Below are 16,921 nucleotides of genomic sequence, written 5' to 3'. Positions count from 1 at the left end.
AAGCCAGCAGTGCCTGCCCTCCGCTCATCAGACAGAAACCTGAAAGCCCCCCTCTGGGTCAGATGCCACTCTCCTGGGGAGGCCCAGTGGCCTGACTCCCAGAGACCCTGGGCATGGCTCTTTTTCAGGCGGAGCCCCTCCCAGCTGCCTGCAGACTCAGAGGATTCTGGCTGCGTTCTCTAGTCCTGCTCCAGAGCAACACCTCCACCCTGTCACTCAACAGCAGCTCCCTGCGGACCTGGGGCGAGGTCATCAGGATCCGAGCCACAGGTGTGAACTACCCTTCCACTTGCTGTTAGGGACCCAAAACAAACCAGAAACCATAATATGGGGCTTCATTCAGGGTAGCCGGGGGCTCTAGAGTGAATTCCACCACTGTGGGATTCTGTCTTTCTACCCGGGAGACTGGGCAAAGGATTTATCCTCTCCATGCCCCAGTCTTCTCCCAAGTAAGCTGGGGATGGTAAAAGGGCCTGCCTCGGGATTGCTATTATGCAGGTGGCATGGGAGGACCCCAGTGGGATGAGCAGGTTGTTCTGGGGTCGTGCAACCTGAGTGTCCTGTCAGGAGAGTTCAGAGATGCTCATTTAGATCAAGCCCTGGGTGGGAAATGTAGTCTCAAAAACAAAACAATACAAAAAAATCTGTTGATTATTCTTTTCAGGAAGAATGTCTCTGATTCTGTATTTTCTAAAGTGGCTCATAGATCACCCACTCTGGGAGAAACTGGTGTACCCATTAAATGGACACTCTGGAGTCTAACCCTGGCCATCCAAATTGAATTTAGACCGTGGAATTAATTGTAATTGATTAAAATTCTCCTTTTCCCAGTTCTTGCAGGCAGATACTCCTTTTGAAAACTGGTCTTTTGAAACAGGTCAACTGAGGGCTCTTCCCAGTGCTGAGAGGCCTCAAAAGAGTCAGGCTTCTGGGATTAGCCTGTTCTCAATCCTGGCTCCGACCCTTGCTGTCGCAGAGAGCTTGAGCAAGACATTGTTTCCCAGTAGTCTTCCTCGTTATGCTACCTCTGTGAGGAAATTATTATTGACCCCATTTTACAGATGACAAACTTGCCTGTAATAAGATCATGTTCAAGTGGAAGATCCCTTGGATGGTAATTGGCAGAATTGGAATTGCAGCTCAGATCTGACTGATTCTCTTCCTCTACCTCTGCCCAGTTACTCCCTGAGATCCCTGGGTCAGGGCAAGTTGTTAGATATGAATATTTTGGGGTTTCCCAAAATCTCCAGAGAGGTCTGGGGCTCTGGGCCTGGAGTGGAGGCTCAGGAATCTGTGTGTTTCACAAGCTCCCCTGGGATCTTGACGCACCATGGGGAGCTTGTTAAACGCAGCTCCCTAAACGCCATATGTCTTCACTCCTCAGCACTGACCAGGGACACCTATGGGGAGGACGCCTACGTGATCAGCACTCTGCCTCTCCCCGAGGTGCCCACCTGTGAGATTGCCCCAGAGGAGGGCACTGTGCTGACACGCTTCTCCATTCTCTGTGATGCCTCCAAGTCCCTTGGCCCCCTGGAGTACTGCTTCTGTCTGGAATCAGGTACCAGCCATGGACTCTGCTCTGCCCTCAGTTCCTGGGCTTATTCTCACCAAGAACTCTCTCTGGGAGCTGCAAAGAATGTATTCTATGGGTTGAAGAGGTCAACAGGGTGAGGGTCCCCTAAACCTTGACCTCTACCCGCAAGGTATGGATCCAACCATGACCCCACAGAGACATGAGAAGCAGGTTCCAACAGTAGCTCCCCTACTATCATGGAGACCCAAAAACCTCTGCCATAGAAACGGGATATTGAAAGGGTGAAATGAACAGGGATACCAGAAGATGACCAGGTGGGGCCGTATGAGGACACCATGCCCAGACACTAGGGTAGCTGTGACTCTGAAAGCCTGGAGCTTCTCAAGAAGACAGATGGTCTGGTTCACAGAGTCTTCACAATTTCATTGACCCTGCTTTGCAGGTGATAGTAGGGAAATGGGTGATGTCACAGGACAGGCTCAGCTGATAGGAGAACATTTTTGAAAGGTTTACAGGTGACAAACATTGAAGACCCCATCCACATTACATAAAACCCTGCAGTCACCCATTGCCATAACAACTCACATCCAGGATCACAGTGGGCATGAGCAGGGGGTTGGACAGCCCACTCTCCATTTATTCTCCCATTTGAGTGATGGCTGGTCCTGGGAGGGTTCATCTGATCCCTTATTTCCTCCTGGCAGGCCTGGGAATTTTGTGACCCTCTAATGAGCTCTAAAAGTATTCTAGTTGAATTGGATCTTTCCTCCAAACCTAGGCACCGTGAGTTTTTCTCAGACTCTCTCCAATATCCAGCTACAGACACCACTGTGACATAAATGCCATATGTTGACTAGAGAGAGGTGGATATAAGCTCTTTTGAGGTCTAGGGGAGTGGTTTTTAAGGGGCGCCCTGCCAAAGAGATGTGGAAATGCACGGCTATTAAGAGGGCTGTGACTGGGTCTGAGCCTGCAAGGAAATATTCCAAGCAAAGTGGGATTTCATTTACAACTGGCATCCCCCAAAGGGAGAGGCCAGGACAGCTGCTCTAATTCCAGTTGGTTATTCCCTTAGTACCCTACCCCCACACAGGTGAGCAAGAAGGTAGACGGGTGTGACCACATAAACCGAGGGATTAATCACACATCAATAACTTCATGATTGTCTGCACACTATACAGCAGCTGGTGATTGGTGGGACCCAGGGAAGGTACAAAGGATTTTCATTCGCTCACTCTTTTTTTTTTTTTTTTTTGCAATAAATATATATTGAACATGAGGCTCTGTTTTAGGTCCTGGATATTCAGCAGTGAACAAACGGAGGACACCCTTGACCTCATGATCTCTATTATCTAGAAGTGAGGGAAGCTGATGAACAAAGACAAGTGTGGCTGGGGCACCATTTGACACAGCTGCTGGGGAGGGGCTTTGTAAAGGAAGGGACATTTGAGGGAGTTTGGGTATGTTTAGAGCTAAGTTCTCTTTTCTTCTCTCTTCCCACCCCCACACCCCTGCCTCCCCTTCCTTCTTTTTCTATTTGGTATAATTTGGTTTAACACTTTTAATTTATTTTAAAAGGCTATAAACAGGGGATTTTTTTTTCTGTTTTTCATGGATTTTAGAAAAACAATTCCAACATTGCAGTAGCCTTCAGTTACTTAGGACAATGTATCTGTATATTTGGCTATTTTCTCCCTGAAAATGTGGGACCCCAGAGTGCTGCCTCACCTTTCCTGAGGCTTGGAGATGCCCCCCTTTTCCCATTTTCCAGGTTTCTGCCTACATTGTGGCCCCGAAGAAGCACTCCCATCTGTGTATCTACCACTTGGAAAAGAAAACAATGACTTTGTGCTGACAGTGGTCATTTCTGTCACAAACCAGGCGGGGGACAGACAGCAGACCCATGCAACTGTTAAGGTGGGTGGTGGGATTAAACTAAGACTAAGAACCTCCTCTTCCCATCTAGACCTCGCCACAGGGATGGCTGAGGGGCTTGGCCAGAGGAATCACTGATTCACTCATTCCTTCAACAAATATTCACAGAGCATCCTCTATGTGCCCTGCCTCAAGGATATAGCCACAGGCACGTGGACATGGCCCCTGCCCTAGCAGATCTTTTCACTTAGTGGCCAGAATAGGGGTAGAGTCTTGGGAGCAGGGGAGGGTTGGGTAGAAGGACCCAGGCATGAGTTAGGCCAGCACCTTCAGAGAGTTCAGAGGAAGGAGAACCAAGATAGTCAGCAAGAATGCAGGGCAGAAATTGGATAAAGTCCTGAGAAAGGTTCAAGGGTCAGAAGCCAGGAGGAGATGGAAGGTCCTGAGAGCCAGTTGAAGAGGATAGCTAGAGAAGAGGCAGCGGCTTGCCCAGAGCTGGTCTTGGTGGCCATCAGTTGCCTGATGCAAGCAGGCCTGGCTGTGCTCCAGCCTGAGGAAGTGCCCAAGAGCCCCATGCCAGGCTGCCATGTTTCCTCACACAAAGACCCATGACTTCAGGCATTAGGTTCTCAAACAAGGACCACTGACCTGAGCCTGTTCCTGGTCTCCTGGTCAGGTGGGTCTCAGTGACATACGTGTTGGAGATGTGGCACTCCAGACGATCACCACCTCTCTGCAAGGCGAGCATGGCCCTGAACAGCTTCTCCAGCTGGCCAAGTCTGTATCCTCCATACTGGACCAGGAGGACCAGGGCAAGGGCTCCAAGCAGCCTCTGAGAATGGATGTCAGAAGGAAGGTACTTGGGTCTGGGGGACCCAGGATCTGCATTCAGCCACTTGGGGCAAGGGTGGGGTTCATGGATCGGTGGAGAGACCTTTAGTGTCTCCCAGTGGTTGATATCACCTCCCACTCTGGTTGTTCTGATGACACAAAAAGGCCATGCCTCTTTTATTGATAGCCTTTCTCTGCTCACTGTTACAGAGTCGCAGGCTTCAGGGATGGGGAGGGGATTTAGAGTGCATCACTTCAGGCCCTACATACTAAAGATGATAAAAACAAGGCCCAGAGGAGAAAAGTGACTTGGTCTAGGTTAAGCATACCCACACAGGGCTGCCCCTTGTGGAGGCTCTGGGGAGAATCCATTTCCTGGCCTTTCCAGCTCCTAGAGGCTACCTGCAGTCCATGGCTCACAGCTCCTTGCTGCATCTTCTCTCACCCATCTCCTCTAACTGACCCTGCTGCCTCCCCTCTTATAAAGAGATGACCCTGAGATGACATTGATCCCATCTGTTAACCCAGAATAACCTTCCTATCTCAGGAGTCTTAATTTAATCCCATCTGCAAAGTGATTTTGCCAAAATGCCTCTTACCATGCAAGGTTACATGTTCTCAGGTTTCAAGGATTAAGATAAGGACATCTTTGGGAGGCCATTATCCTGCCTTCCACACATCCTGTGAGGCAAATGCAGGTTTGGGGGGCTTTGGAAGACCCAGATGAACCTGGTCACTTCTCTGACCCTGGATCTTCCTGAAATGCCTTCCTGGAGTCTCTAGAATCACATGACCTCTCTATGCCTCTCTTCCCTGTGCCAAGGTCAGAGAGCATGTGCTGGAGTCGCTGTCCATGGTTGCCACCAACCTGGAGGACATGCAGAGAGTGCAGGGCCTGGCTGAGGTGCTGAGGGAGGTGACCCGCAACAGTAAGGAGCTCACCTCGTTGGCCCAGGTAAGACGTTTCCATCCACTGAGCTGATTCAGGGCAGGAGTCAAAGAGGTCCCTCAGTCACAGGGCTCTCCCAGTATGCCAAGGCTCCTGCCACCTTCTTCCTAAGGGTCCTGCGTGGGTGGTACAAAGGAAGGCATCCCTCCAGCAGCCCCCTGTGTCTCACCCTGGGTGTGATGGTCTGTCTACCCATACCCTCAACCTCCACCTACTGGTGAGCATCTTTTTTTTTTTTAGGATTGGAGACTTTATTATATGATATTGTCTAGATCTTTTCACATTATAACTTGAGGTTATATATTTTTTTCCTACTTAAATTTTTATAAACATATATATTTAAATTTTTATTCAAATTTGTTATATATGACAGCAGAATGCACTACCATTCATATTGCATATATAGAGCACAATTTTTCATATCTCTGCTTGTATACAAAGTATGTTCACACCATTCATGTATTCTTCATACCTGTACTTAGGGTAGTGATGTCCATCTCATTCTACTATCTTTTTTTACCCCCTTGCCCTCTCCCTCTCTCACCCTCCCCTTTGCCCTATCTAGAGTTTGTCTAATCTTCTCATGCTCCCCCTCCCAACCCCACTATGAATCAGCCTCCTTATTTCAGAGAAAACATTTGGCATTTGGTTTTTGGGGATTGGCTAACTTCACTTAGCATTATCTTCTCCACTGGTGAGCATCTTGAGGAGTGGCTGGATCTCATTCATCTTTGGGCACCATGGATATGTTCCAGATACTACTGTGGACCCACCCTGTCCCTGCCCTCAGTGCAGGCCAGCCTGACATCCAGATTCCAGCTCCCTGCCTTTCTAGCCCAGGGGCCTGACCTCAGAACCTTTCCAACTTGCCCACATGGCAGGGAATTCATATATTGCTCAGTGACTAACGGGTCTAGTGTCCCCTACCCCAGCTTCCCTGCCCTCTTGATGGGTAACTCCCAGTACAACTGAGCCCCAGGCAACAGGCTTGATCACCCTGGCTTCTACTACTTTTTTTAATATTTATTTTTTAGTTATAGTTGGACATATACCTTTTAAAATTTAATTTATTTATTTATATGTGGTGCTGAGGATCGAACCCAGGGCCTGTATCATTTCCTGTATCATTTCTCCACTCTTCTACCAATGTTTCTTGGGATCACCTCCAAATAAATTGCTTGCTCTCAGATCCTTGACTTGAGATCTGCTGCTTGGAGAACTCAAATCAAAGCACCTGGTTCCCAGGTTATGTCCAAACAGAAAGAGGGAAGAACTCCCCTGGCTTTGCCCCACCCCACCTGGCAGGGGCTGTCTCCTTGAATCCCCCAGCCTGGAGTCAGGGAGGCTGCTCTTAATTACAGGGGCTGTGGTGCTGTTGATGGGTCACTTCCATGCACACAACCATTTGCACCCATCTGTTTGTGTGCATATGTATATGCATGGACCTATCCATCCTTCCTTGTGTGCATTAATTTATTTACCCACTCAACAAATGTTTCCTGTCTGCTGTATGCCAGGTACTGAATTCATGGAGAATTCAGCAACTCACACACATGAACTCTACCTTCTTGGCACTTTCAGACTACTATGGAAGCCAGACATTAAACAAATAATTTCACAAATCCATGTATAATTACAATATTGGAAGAAGTACTATGTCCATCCGTTCATTCACTCTCCGGGTGTTTTCCTACCCACCCACACTTACCCACCCATCTTCTTCCACCCATCCATCCATCTAACCTCCATTCATCCACCTAGTCAGCAAATGTAACTGCATGCCTACTGCACACCCATGCAGGTCACTGTGTGACACCCTCTGGGAAGGCTTCAGAGGCAGACCAGGCTACTTTCTGGAAGAACTCAGAGCCTTGTAAGGAGGAAGGTCCTGGTCTCAAGTTAGAACTATAGGTAGCTTATTTAATGGGCCTGACCAGCTTTTTCCTGGCTTATGCCCCTGCCTTGTTTTCCTTCACTGCATCCCTTTTCCTAGAATGGCACGGGGGATAGTCCCTTGCAGGCAGGGCTCATGGTGCTTTTCCTTCTTTGAATGAACCAGTGGGAGGCCAGCTGCGCTCTGCAGCATGCCAGTGAGGCCATATTGACAATGAGTACTAAGGCCCATCCTGATGACCAGAGGCACCAGGCAGCCACCAGAGACCTGTTTCAAGCTGTGGGCAGTGTACTGGAAGCTTCCTTGAGCAATGGACCAGAAGAGCCCATAGAGACCAACAGTAGCCAGGTGGGTGTCCTAGGCCAGATGCCGACCTTACACCTTCTGCATGACCAGCTCACACTCGCAGTTGTAGGTGGATCTTTCTCCCTACCTTACAGATGAGTAAACTGAGGCACAGAGGTTAAAGTGTTTCTCAAGGAGCTAGAAGAAAGGTTCCAGAGAGCAGCACCTCTGGGAGGCACTGTGGTACAGTAGGTAGAGCATGGACCCCGGAACCAGGCAGCCTGAGTTTGAATCCTGTCTGTCACTTATGGGGCTGGTTACACAATTTTGTGAGTCCCAGCACTTCTCCTTAACAACATGTGACCGCCCCAAGTCACCTATACTCTCTGCACCTCCATTTCAAGCCAGGCATTTGGAATCTATATAAGTGCCTGCTCTTACCATTGACAGAGCCATCTTTCTCCCTCACTCTCCTGTCCTTCCCTAGTCCCTGCCGGAGCTCCCACACTAGCTTGCTGAGAGTCACCATAGGTGTTACAGGACCACACTCCATAATGATATTCTCTGGCTTCCCTTTTCAGACTGCCACAGTGCCCCAGCTTCTCAGGGTTGCAGAGCATGTTCAGACTGCCCTCCTGCTGGGGACACTGCCCGGGGGCCTTCCAGCCACCCTGACCACCCCTGCCATCTCTGTGTACACAAACAGGTAACCAGCTGCACTGTGCATCCCCCCAAAACCTCATGCTCTAACCTCACTCGTTCCACACCTACATCCCAAGACCCTGTGACAGCAGGCCTAGGAGACCAGACCTGGGGTTTGGATAAGGGATGGGCTTTAGACCCAGGAGGGCTTTGTACCTAGAGAAGGTCTTTGTACCTAGAGAATGTCCCTCTCACATTGGTGAGTATTTATACAGGTCAGGAAGGGAGGCATCTAGTGCCAAGCCCAGGGTTAGAGCCACCTGAGTGAACACCAAGAGAAGTTCATATCAGAGGTATGCAGGCAAGGTGGATGAGTGAATGGGGCTGACCCAACTTGTCTAGAATCCACGGGGATCTCATGTCCCGGAGTGCCAGCCAGGAAAGACCTGCATGGATTCAAGACACACTCACCTCGGGCCTTTCTCCATGGGGGACTCATCTCTCACCCAACACTGGCCCAGCACTGGGAGCTTTCCCCCTCTAACCCTCCACCTGACTGCAGGGCATGCTGCAGGTGTCGCTGTGTTTCCCTGCACCAAATGCCAGTCAGCCTTGCTCTCCTGGGTTCTTGTTCTGAGGTTGCTTTCTTGGACCCCAGGGGAAGTTTCCAAAGCAGCATCCAGATCAGAGTTAGGATTTGAAACCAGGTCCCCCTCTGTTCAAATGGGACAAGGTCAATGACCAGGAAAGATGGGGCTGGGAGCCTATGACATGAAAGGTTGAGGGAGGTGGGGGAGATAAACCTGGACAAATGTCTACATCTGTGCTTATTTACTCATTCAGAAATATTTGTTGTAGGAATTGAGGGGTACAGCAATGAAAAACCTGGCCAAAGCTCTGTCCTCATGGAGTCTCCAGTCCAGCACAGGGGACCAGATGCCTTTGATGCCACATCTACTGGCTCAAACATGTAGAACTTTCTAAAGGCATCAAAATATAGCTGCCCTCTCTGCTGGTAAAGCTGGACTCCCTACAGGGCAGAAGGTGTAGAATCTTCCTGACTTTCTCCTCTGTCTTTTTCCATCCTGTGGCCAGAATATACCCTCAGAGTCTGCAAGGCTCCCCAGTGCACGTTGCTGCTGCTAACTCTGTGGCCTTCACTCTGCCTGCTGTGGCCCCCCTCTTCTCTACAGAGGGCAGCCAGTCGCCCGTGGATATAAGGGTAACATAGCAATAACCTCTTTGGGTCAGCCCTTTAGAGTTCACAAAGTGCTGTCACGGTGTTTGCTCGTTTATGTGGCTAGCAGCCCTGTCAGTCACATAATATATTATTCTTGTTTTATAGATGAGGTTCAAAGACTTGCCAAAGTCACAGTAAGGGGTAGAGCTGAGATTCAGTCCTACAGCTCTGGATGCCCAAGTCCTTCCTGTTTCTCCAATAGTCGTTGGAAAGAGAGCTCTCTAGGTTGAGCTCCATAACTAGGAACTGGCAAGACCAGGGCCCTTCCCATCCCCAAATTAAGGCCCAGGAGACTACCAACTCCCTGTACCTAGAGAGAGCAGACCAGTCTTCCCCTTAGAGACTGACTGTCATCCCTTGGTGTCCTTGGGGCCGGTTCTAGGACTCCCTGTGAATATCAAAATCTGTGGATGCCCAATGGCATAGTATTTGCACGAGATCTATGCGCATCCTCCCAGGTACTTTAAATCAAATGTGATTACTTGTAATAGTTGGTACAATGCAAATGCTACGTAAATGGTTGTTAGACTGTATTATAAGGAATAATGACAAGAAGAAAGTCTGTACCTGTTTAGTCCAGATGTGACTTTTAAAAAAAATACTTTTGATCCACAGTGAGTTGAATCTATAGAGCAGAACTCAAAATATGGCGGTCAGACTATACTGCCTTTGAGGGAAGGATGATTTGGATGGTTTTATAGTCTAGTAACTGCTCAGCCAAAGCAAGTCTGATTTGAGCTCTCCAGGGCCACCCTCGGAGGCCAGAAACACACCTTGAAAAGCAGCAGCTGAGGCAAGGTCCCCCCACCACCCATAGGGCAAGGGCTACTTGCGCCCTCTTAGGACTTCATCATTCATGAAGGAACTGTTTACCTCCAGCCCCTCCAGGCTTTAGCCAATGCTCCCTGCTCTTGGTTTCAGATGATGAGTTTCCCAAAGAGCCCCTTCCAGGCTGGAAGTCACTTTGATGTCAGCGGAACTGTCGGTGACCTTCGTCTGACCAGCCCTAGTGGACAGCTCCTCCCTGTAAAGAACCTACCGGAGAATATCGAGGTAGAAGTTGAAGTGCAGTCAGATCCAGATGGCACTCTGTTTCATTTTCCAACCTGGAAGGATCAAAAATTGTCCAATTATGAAAACAGTGGTTAAAGAAGAGAATTATTCAAAATGATCCTTACCCTACCTTAACCATCGTGTTTAACTTGCAACTACAAATATGTGATCATTTACCAACATTTGGGTCCATAGCAAGTTTTCTTGGTTATATGAAACCTTATCCCTGGAGCCTGTGAATATGTTCCCAGGGACTTTGCAGATGTGACTGAGTTAAGGATCTTGAGGAGGGGACATTGGCCTGGATTACTAAGTGAGCCCAGTGGAAACACAAGGGATCTTATAAGAGTGAGCAGAGGTGGGTATTGACTACCCCAGAGGAAAAGGTGATTTGATAGCAGAAGCAAGAGGTTGGAGTGACATGAGGCAGGGGCCCACAAGCCAAGGGATGCAGGTGGCCTCGTGAAGCTGGAAAAGGCCAGGATGTGGATTTTCCCTTAGAGCCTGATGAGGAACCAACCCTGCCAATTTTAGCCCTGTGAAGCTGAGTTCAGACTTCTGGTCTCCAGGATCATGAGATAACAAATTTGCATTGGTTTACACTACCCGGTCTGTGGTCATCTGCGGTGGAAACCATAGGAAACTAACACCACAAGCAGAACTGGTTTCAGCTCCCAGGGCCTTGCCCTGCACGGTTCTGCACTGCAGCCCTCATGCTGCCTGGCTGGCATTTCCTTCTCTTGATCTGATTGTTTCTGATGACAGATCCTGCTGCCCCGGCCTGTGGAAGGACACAGTGAGCCAACTGTGTTGAGCCTGACTAGCTCTGAAGCTCTGTGGGTGAACGTGACATCAAAGGAGGCAGCTCTGGGCATCCAGCTGCACTGCAGACCCAGAATCCCACTCACACTCAGCCTGGGCTATGGCTACCACCCCAACAAGACCAGCTATGATGCCCAAACTCATTTGCCACCAGTGTCTGCTCCAGGTAACCCTGATCCCTGAGCTATTTCTTGAGATGCTTCTCAGGAATGACTCCCCCTTATTCTCCCAATCCTATGTCCTCTTCTTGGGGACCCTCCCAGGCATCTCAGTTTTAATTGTGAGGATCAGAAGCCATGAGGGGAAAAGCAAAGAAAAAACTAAGTGCCACATTTTTAAGTGACTTGTTTTTGTTGGTGGTATTATTATTTTTTTTTTTGCCAAAATTAGGTGAGTATTTGCTATGTGCCCCAAAGGTGCTGTTAAGCATGCATAGAACTGACCTCAGTGCAGTGAAGTGGCAGTGGCAACTATCAACTCTTGGGGTGAAGATAATATAGAGAGGTTAAGTAACTGATCTGAGATCCCACACACCAACAAGGAACAGAACTAGCATGTGACCCCTGTCTTTCTGATGTGTTCTATACACTGACCAGGGTTGCCCCTTCTGTGTTCCTGTTATCAGGAGGTAAAGTCCTCCTAGGACAAGGGAGAGAACTTCAGGGTGTTTCCCTACCCTGTCATCTTGGTGCCCCTTCTCCCATGATACCAGCTCCAGTCTCAGTGAGGCTTCTGGGTGACCAAAGCCCCTTCTTACAGATGAGCTGTCCACATGGATCCTGGGCCCAGAGGACCTGCCCTTTGGAGAAGGTCTCTATTATTTGACAGTGGTCCCTGAGTCTGACCTGGAGCCTGCCCCTGGTGGGAATCTCACTGTCGGCATTACCACCTTCCTATCCCATTGTGTGTTCTGGGATGAGGTCCAGGAGACTTGGGACAACTCTGGATGTCGGGTAAGGAGAGGGAGCAAAAAGAAGACGAGGTGGGCTGGAAGGCAGTGTCTGGCTCCTGTAGGTCCCTTCTTGTTGCTTCTGGTATGGTGTCTTATGCCCCTCCAGGGGCTTTGCATGTACCATTCCTATGCCCAGAATGCCCTCTTGCCTTCGCCTAAGCACTGCTTCCTCAAGAAAACTGATCTTGAGTGTGACTAGGTCATATCTCCTGTTGTAAACACAGGGCATGCCCCTCCTGCAGACTGCTGAGCAGGTGGTCTTTGGCCTCTGCCTGTCACTTAAAAGATATCTGATTCACTCAGGGCACTGGGTACCCCAGGGGCCGGGATGCTGTGCTTTGTTCACTACTGGGGACAAATGATCATTGAACAAGTGGATGAGTGACTCAGGAGGGCCTCATAACATTGAGTTGATGGAAGAGGCTGAGGTCATTTCTGAGGAAATGAATTCATTGCTGCACCCCTTATCCTGTTCTAAGCACAGTGTTCTGTGCTTACTTGCATTAGCTTGTCAACTCTTCATAATGAACTTCAAGAGAGTTGTTATTCCACTTTGCAGACAATAAAACAAAGGCTCTAGAGACTCAACTAAGTTGCCTCAAATCCCACACCTGATATGTGGAAGAGCTGGGACTCAAGGCCAAGTCCTTCTGTCCAGAGCACAACCTCAGCAATACGCGGTGCCACTTCCCCAGCACTCAGTGAGTCCTGCTAAGCCCCAGGTGGCACATGGCTTTATTAATTGCAATCAAACCCCTGTCTCAGGTCAACTCAGCTCTGCCCCCAGGGAGTTGAGGCCTGTGACAATGTCCTGGGACAGACATTGGCCTTGCAGTTATCAGAACCTTTTCTGTTGGATTTCCACTAAATTCCGTGCCCTTCCCAAGGTCAGCAGCCTCCATGTGGAATTGAACCTATCACCTGTCCCAACATAGACCACATGCACCTTCTTTCTTTAGTTCACTGAATGTTCACCATGACCTGGCGATAGGGATATGGTGAGAAGACCCAATGAGCTCTCGGTCTAGCAGAGGACACAGACAAGAAGCAAATGGCACATGTCTATTAACAACTGTCACAAGGGCCCTAAGAAGCCATGTCCCATCAGAGCCACAGAGGGACTCAGAGTGAGCTCCTCCTGGGTGGCTTCCACTGCCTTGTCAATTTCTGCCCTGGCTTTGGGCTGCCACATTCAGAGAGCCTCCAAAACAGTAGGAAAAAGGGGCACATGGAGATGTCCAAGAGAAAGCAGGCTCCCCACACTCCCCATGCAAGCCTCTGAGCCTCAGGAACCAGCCCTGGGTGTGTGTCATCTTTTCTGAAGCCAGCGTATTCCAGGAAGGCATGAAATACCCACAAGAGATATCCTCAAAGGCCTGAGGATCAAGGTGTCAGGATGGTGTGGGGCTGGGGATGTGGACTCTGCCATCAGATAGACTTAGGTTCATTTCCTACACTAGCAGCATGGCTTGGATAAGTCACCCCACTTCTCTAAGCTTACCTATCCTAAAATGGGAATGAGGGATAGCTGCCACATAGAGGTGGGTGGGCTTAGGGGTGTAAAATACTAAGTATGGTGCCTGGCACTCAGTGGGTGCTCCAAAGGTTAAAGCAATTGCTGTGTTAAACACTGATTAGTTGATAACAATGCTGTAAAACAGAAATCAAGGACACAATGACCAAGGGCTTGAGATGGTGGTTGGGAGGCGGTTGGGAATGGGTTGGGGGAAGACTACTTAGCTAAACCTGTTACTGGAAGATTTTTAGCTTTTGATTACAGTGGTAAGTTCTTAGATGCATTGCTTATTATGCTATTAAAAGATGAACCTACAAATGCAGGCATATAAAACCATGGATGTTCAGAGGTCATGTGTGACCAAAAATCATGATTAATCCAATGGTGGACTTGATGCTCATTACAGACACAGACATAGAGACATTAGATCATTATGCAGAGTTCATTGCAGAGTTGTAAATAAGTAAATGGGTTTTCAAGAGTGAATGGAAAACCACTGAATTCTCTAAATAGCCAAAGAAACGTCTGAACCTCGGGACCTTTACAAGATAAAGGCAGAATCATCACAAGGGGTCTGATATTCATTTATCAAAGGTGCAACTGTGGTTGCAGGAGGGTCCACAGATTACTCAAAGGGACCTTATGGGGGGTGTGGCTCAGTGGTAAAGTGCTTGTTTAGTGTGCACAAGGCCCTGGGTTGGATCCCCAGAACTGTCAGAAAGAGAGAAAAAACCCTGTGCTGGAAAAAAGCTGGGAAAGCCACTGACGTCAAGGTCTTTATGGAAACCCTCAACGGAAAGATGTTGGGCCTAAATCAAGACTCGTCTCTAGGCACCAGCACTGAGGTCTTATCATTGGCACCTGCTTGAGTCTCTTCTCTGAAACCAGCCCCATTCCTTCGAGGCATGGCAGGTGTTCACGTGAGGCCCACAGCCCTTTCCAAATGATGACTAGGTTTAGGAAACATTGAGAAAAACAATGAGCAACCACAGCACTAACAACCACCAGAAATTCTAATAAAGATTTGGCACTGTGCCCACGTGTGGGACTTGCTGGTGGCTCATTAAGGGAAAGAGATGGTGGGTGCAGTGATGCACAATAGTAATGCCAACGGCTTGGGAGGCTGAGGCAGGAGAATCCTAAGTTGGAGGCTATCCTGGGCAACTTAGCAAGACCCTTAGCAACTTATCATGACCCTGGCTCAAAAAGAAAATAAAAAGGGGCTGGGGAAATTGCTCAGTGGTAAAGTGCCTCTGGGTTCAAGCCCCAGTACCAAAAAAGAAAAAAAAAGGAAAGAGACAAGAGTTACCTTTGGGTCATAAAACAGGGCTGTGGGAGGTTCTTCCTCAACTGGTGCTTGAGCAGAGAACTTTCCAGATGCCAGTCTTCTAACCCCTCCAACCTGAGATGGACCTTGGAATAAAAGGGCAGTACTGAGTTGTGGGGTTTATCTATTAATTTTTTTTGAAAGAGCATCAGGTGCACTGAGGATGGGAGGCACACATCCAAATTTGCAAAAAAAAAAAAAAATGGTTATGTCTGGGGGTAGGGACAAATTTCACCTGCGACATGTCTCTAAATAGGCAAGGCAGGTTGTCAGGATGTTCAGAGCTACACAGTGAGAATGTGGATATGAAGATGCTTGCTAGAAATAATGTTCTCTGAATTTGGAAAATAACTTTTTTTTTTGCAGTGGTAGAGATTGAACCTGGGGCTTCACACATGCTAGGCATGTGCTCTGCTCTTGAGCTATGACCCCAGACCTAAAATTAATTTTTAATATAAAAAGCCCAAAGGAATCCTGAGGCTCCACACCCTAGTACAGTTGTCACACAGTATCCAACAGAGATGAATTCCAGGACTCCCTGTGGAAACTGAAACCCTCGGAAGCTCTAGTCCCTGTTGAAAAGGTGTAGTATTTGCACGTAACTGATACGCATCTTCATGTGTGCCTTAGACCATATCTAGATTACTCAGGATATTACCTAATAAAACTAAAATGGTACGTGATCATTGTCATACCTCATTGCTTAGAGAATAATGACAAGGAAAAGTCTACCTGTTCAATACAGGTGAGCTTCCCTGCTCCCTCCCCCAACTGAGGTTGACTGAGTTTGTGGACACAGAAGGCTGATTGTGGAGGGTCCACTCCAAGGTGGTCATTTTTTTTTTCTCATGGGCATAAGGGAGTCAGGGATGAGCTCCCAAGCGTTTCTACCCATGGTCTCTTGGGGGTTGCAGGTGGGGCCGCGGACCACCCCCTCCCAGACCCATTGCCTCTGCAACCACCTCACCTTCTTCGGAAGCACCTTCCTGGTGATGCCCAATGCTGTCGATGTTCACCAGACTGCTGAGCTTTTTGCCACCTTTGAGGACAACCCTGTGGTGGTGACCACCGTTGGCTGCCTCTGTATGGTCTATGTGCTGGTGGTGATCTGGGCCAGGAGAAAGGATGCGCAAGATCAGGCTAAGGTGAGGCTGTGTGCTCCAGGGCATGGGAGGGTGGAGTAAGGGGTCACCCCTTGTAGGGGCCTCAGGGGGAGAGCCCGGGTGAGCTGCTGAGAGCTAACTGCTAAGCCAGGCTTTAGCCTCTAGGGTCATCTCAAGCAAACTGGCCTCTCAGCCTCTTTATCTACAAAAATGTCCCTTTTTCTCAAATTGTCAGGAATACAATGCTGATTGTTTACTGAGGACCAGTTGACTCCCATGTAACACAGCAGCCTAATGAGAAAGGTACTGTTGCTGGGAGTCCCAGACCACCCTCAGGTTCAATGGTTTGTAGAAAGACTCATTGAGTTCAGAAAAGTGGTTGAGCTCATGGTTAGGGGTTCTTACAGAGAAAGGATGCAGGTTAAAATGAGCAGGGGCAGAGGAGAGACAGGCACAGTTTCTGCTTGTTCCTTCCTGGAAAGTCCACAGATGGGACTTAACTCTCCCAGTCATGCCGTGTGACAGCACATGGGGAGTTCTGCCAACAGGAAAGCTCACCTGAGCGTGGTGTCCTGGGTTTGATTGGAAGTCAGCCACAGAGGTAGGGAGCATCCATCTGACTGACCTCAGGTACTGGTTCTCCAGTCTCCCTCAACAAAGTCAGCCTGGTAGAGCATGGCCCAAAGTTCCTGCCACATGTCACACTGGGCATAGGCAATCTGGCCTGGCCCATACCCTAGAAATACAAAAGCTCTCTTATCACACAAGATTTCCCAAGAACTTAGTCATGACCTCCCAGGATCTATACAATGGCAGATCCTTTCTTTGGAATGTGTAAGGTCTGAACACCCCAAACTTGCTGAGTGTATCCTCTATTGCACAGTACTCCTATCAT

At 48.7% G+C, this 16,921-nt stretch overlaps 1 protein-coding gene across 1 annotated transcript in view; it reads left to right on the top strand.

Annotated features, from left to right (window-relative positions):
* Positions 1 to 16,921, top strand: part of PKD1L3 (polycystin 1 like 3, transient receptor potential channel interacting) — an 82,218-nt gene that overhangs the window by 32,024 nt on the left and 33,273 nt on the right. The window contains exons 13-24 of the mRNA XM_081274732.1: positions 129 to 270; positions 1,385 to 1,561; positions 3,309 to 3,454; positions 4,089 to 4,268; positions 5,067 to 5,198; positions 7,252 to 7,434; positions 7,953 to 8,077; positions 9,109 to 9,235; positions 10,175 to 10,306; positions 11,072 to 11,294; positions 11,888 to 12,081; positions 15,838 to 16,068. Coding sequence (XP_081130858.1) covers positions 129 to 270; positions 1,385 to 1,561; positions 3,309 to 3,454; positions 4,089 to 4,268; positions 5,067 to 5,198; positions 7,252 to 7,434; positions 7,953 to 8,077; positions 9,109 to 9,235; positions 10,175 to 10,306; positions 11,072 to 11,294; positions 11,888 to 12,081; positions 15,838 to 16,068 — 1,992 coding nt within the window. The remainder of the gene's footprint in view (positions 1 to 128; positions 271 to 1,384; positions 1,562 to 3,308; positions 3,455 to 4,088; positions 4,269 to 5,066; positions 5,199 to 7,251; positions 7,435 to 7,952; positions 8,078 to 9,108; positions 9,236 to 10,174; positions 10,307 to 11,071; positions 11,295 to 11,887; positions 12,082 to 15,837; positions 16,069 to 16,921) is intronic.

This window comes from Spermophilus citellus, assembly GCF_964194105.1.
Source record: "Spermophilus citellus genome assembly, chromosome: 18".
In the NCBI taxonomy this organism is placed as follows: Eukaryota; Metazoa; Chordata; class Mammalia; order Rodentia; family Sciuridae; genus Spermophilus; species Spermophilus citellus.
The sequence above is the reverse complement of the archived record's forward strand: the minus strand, read 5'-3'. Positions and strand labels throughout refer to the sequence as shown.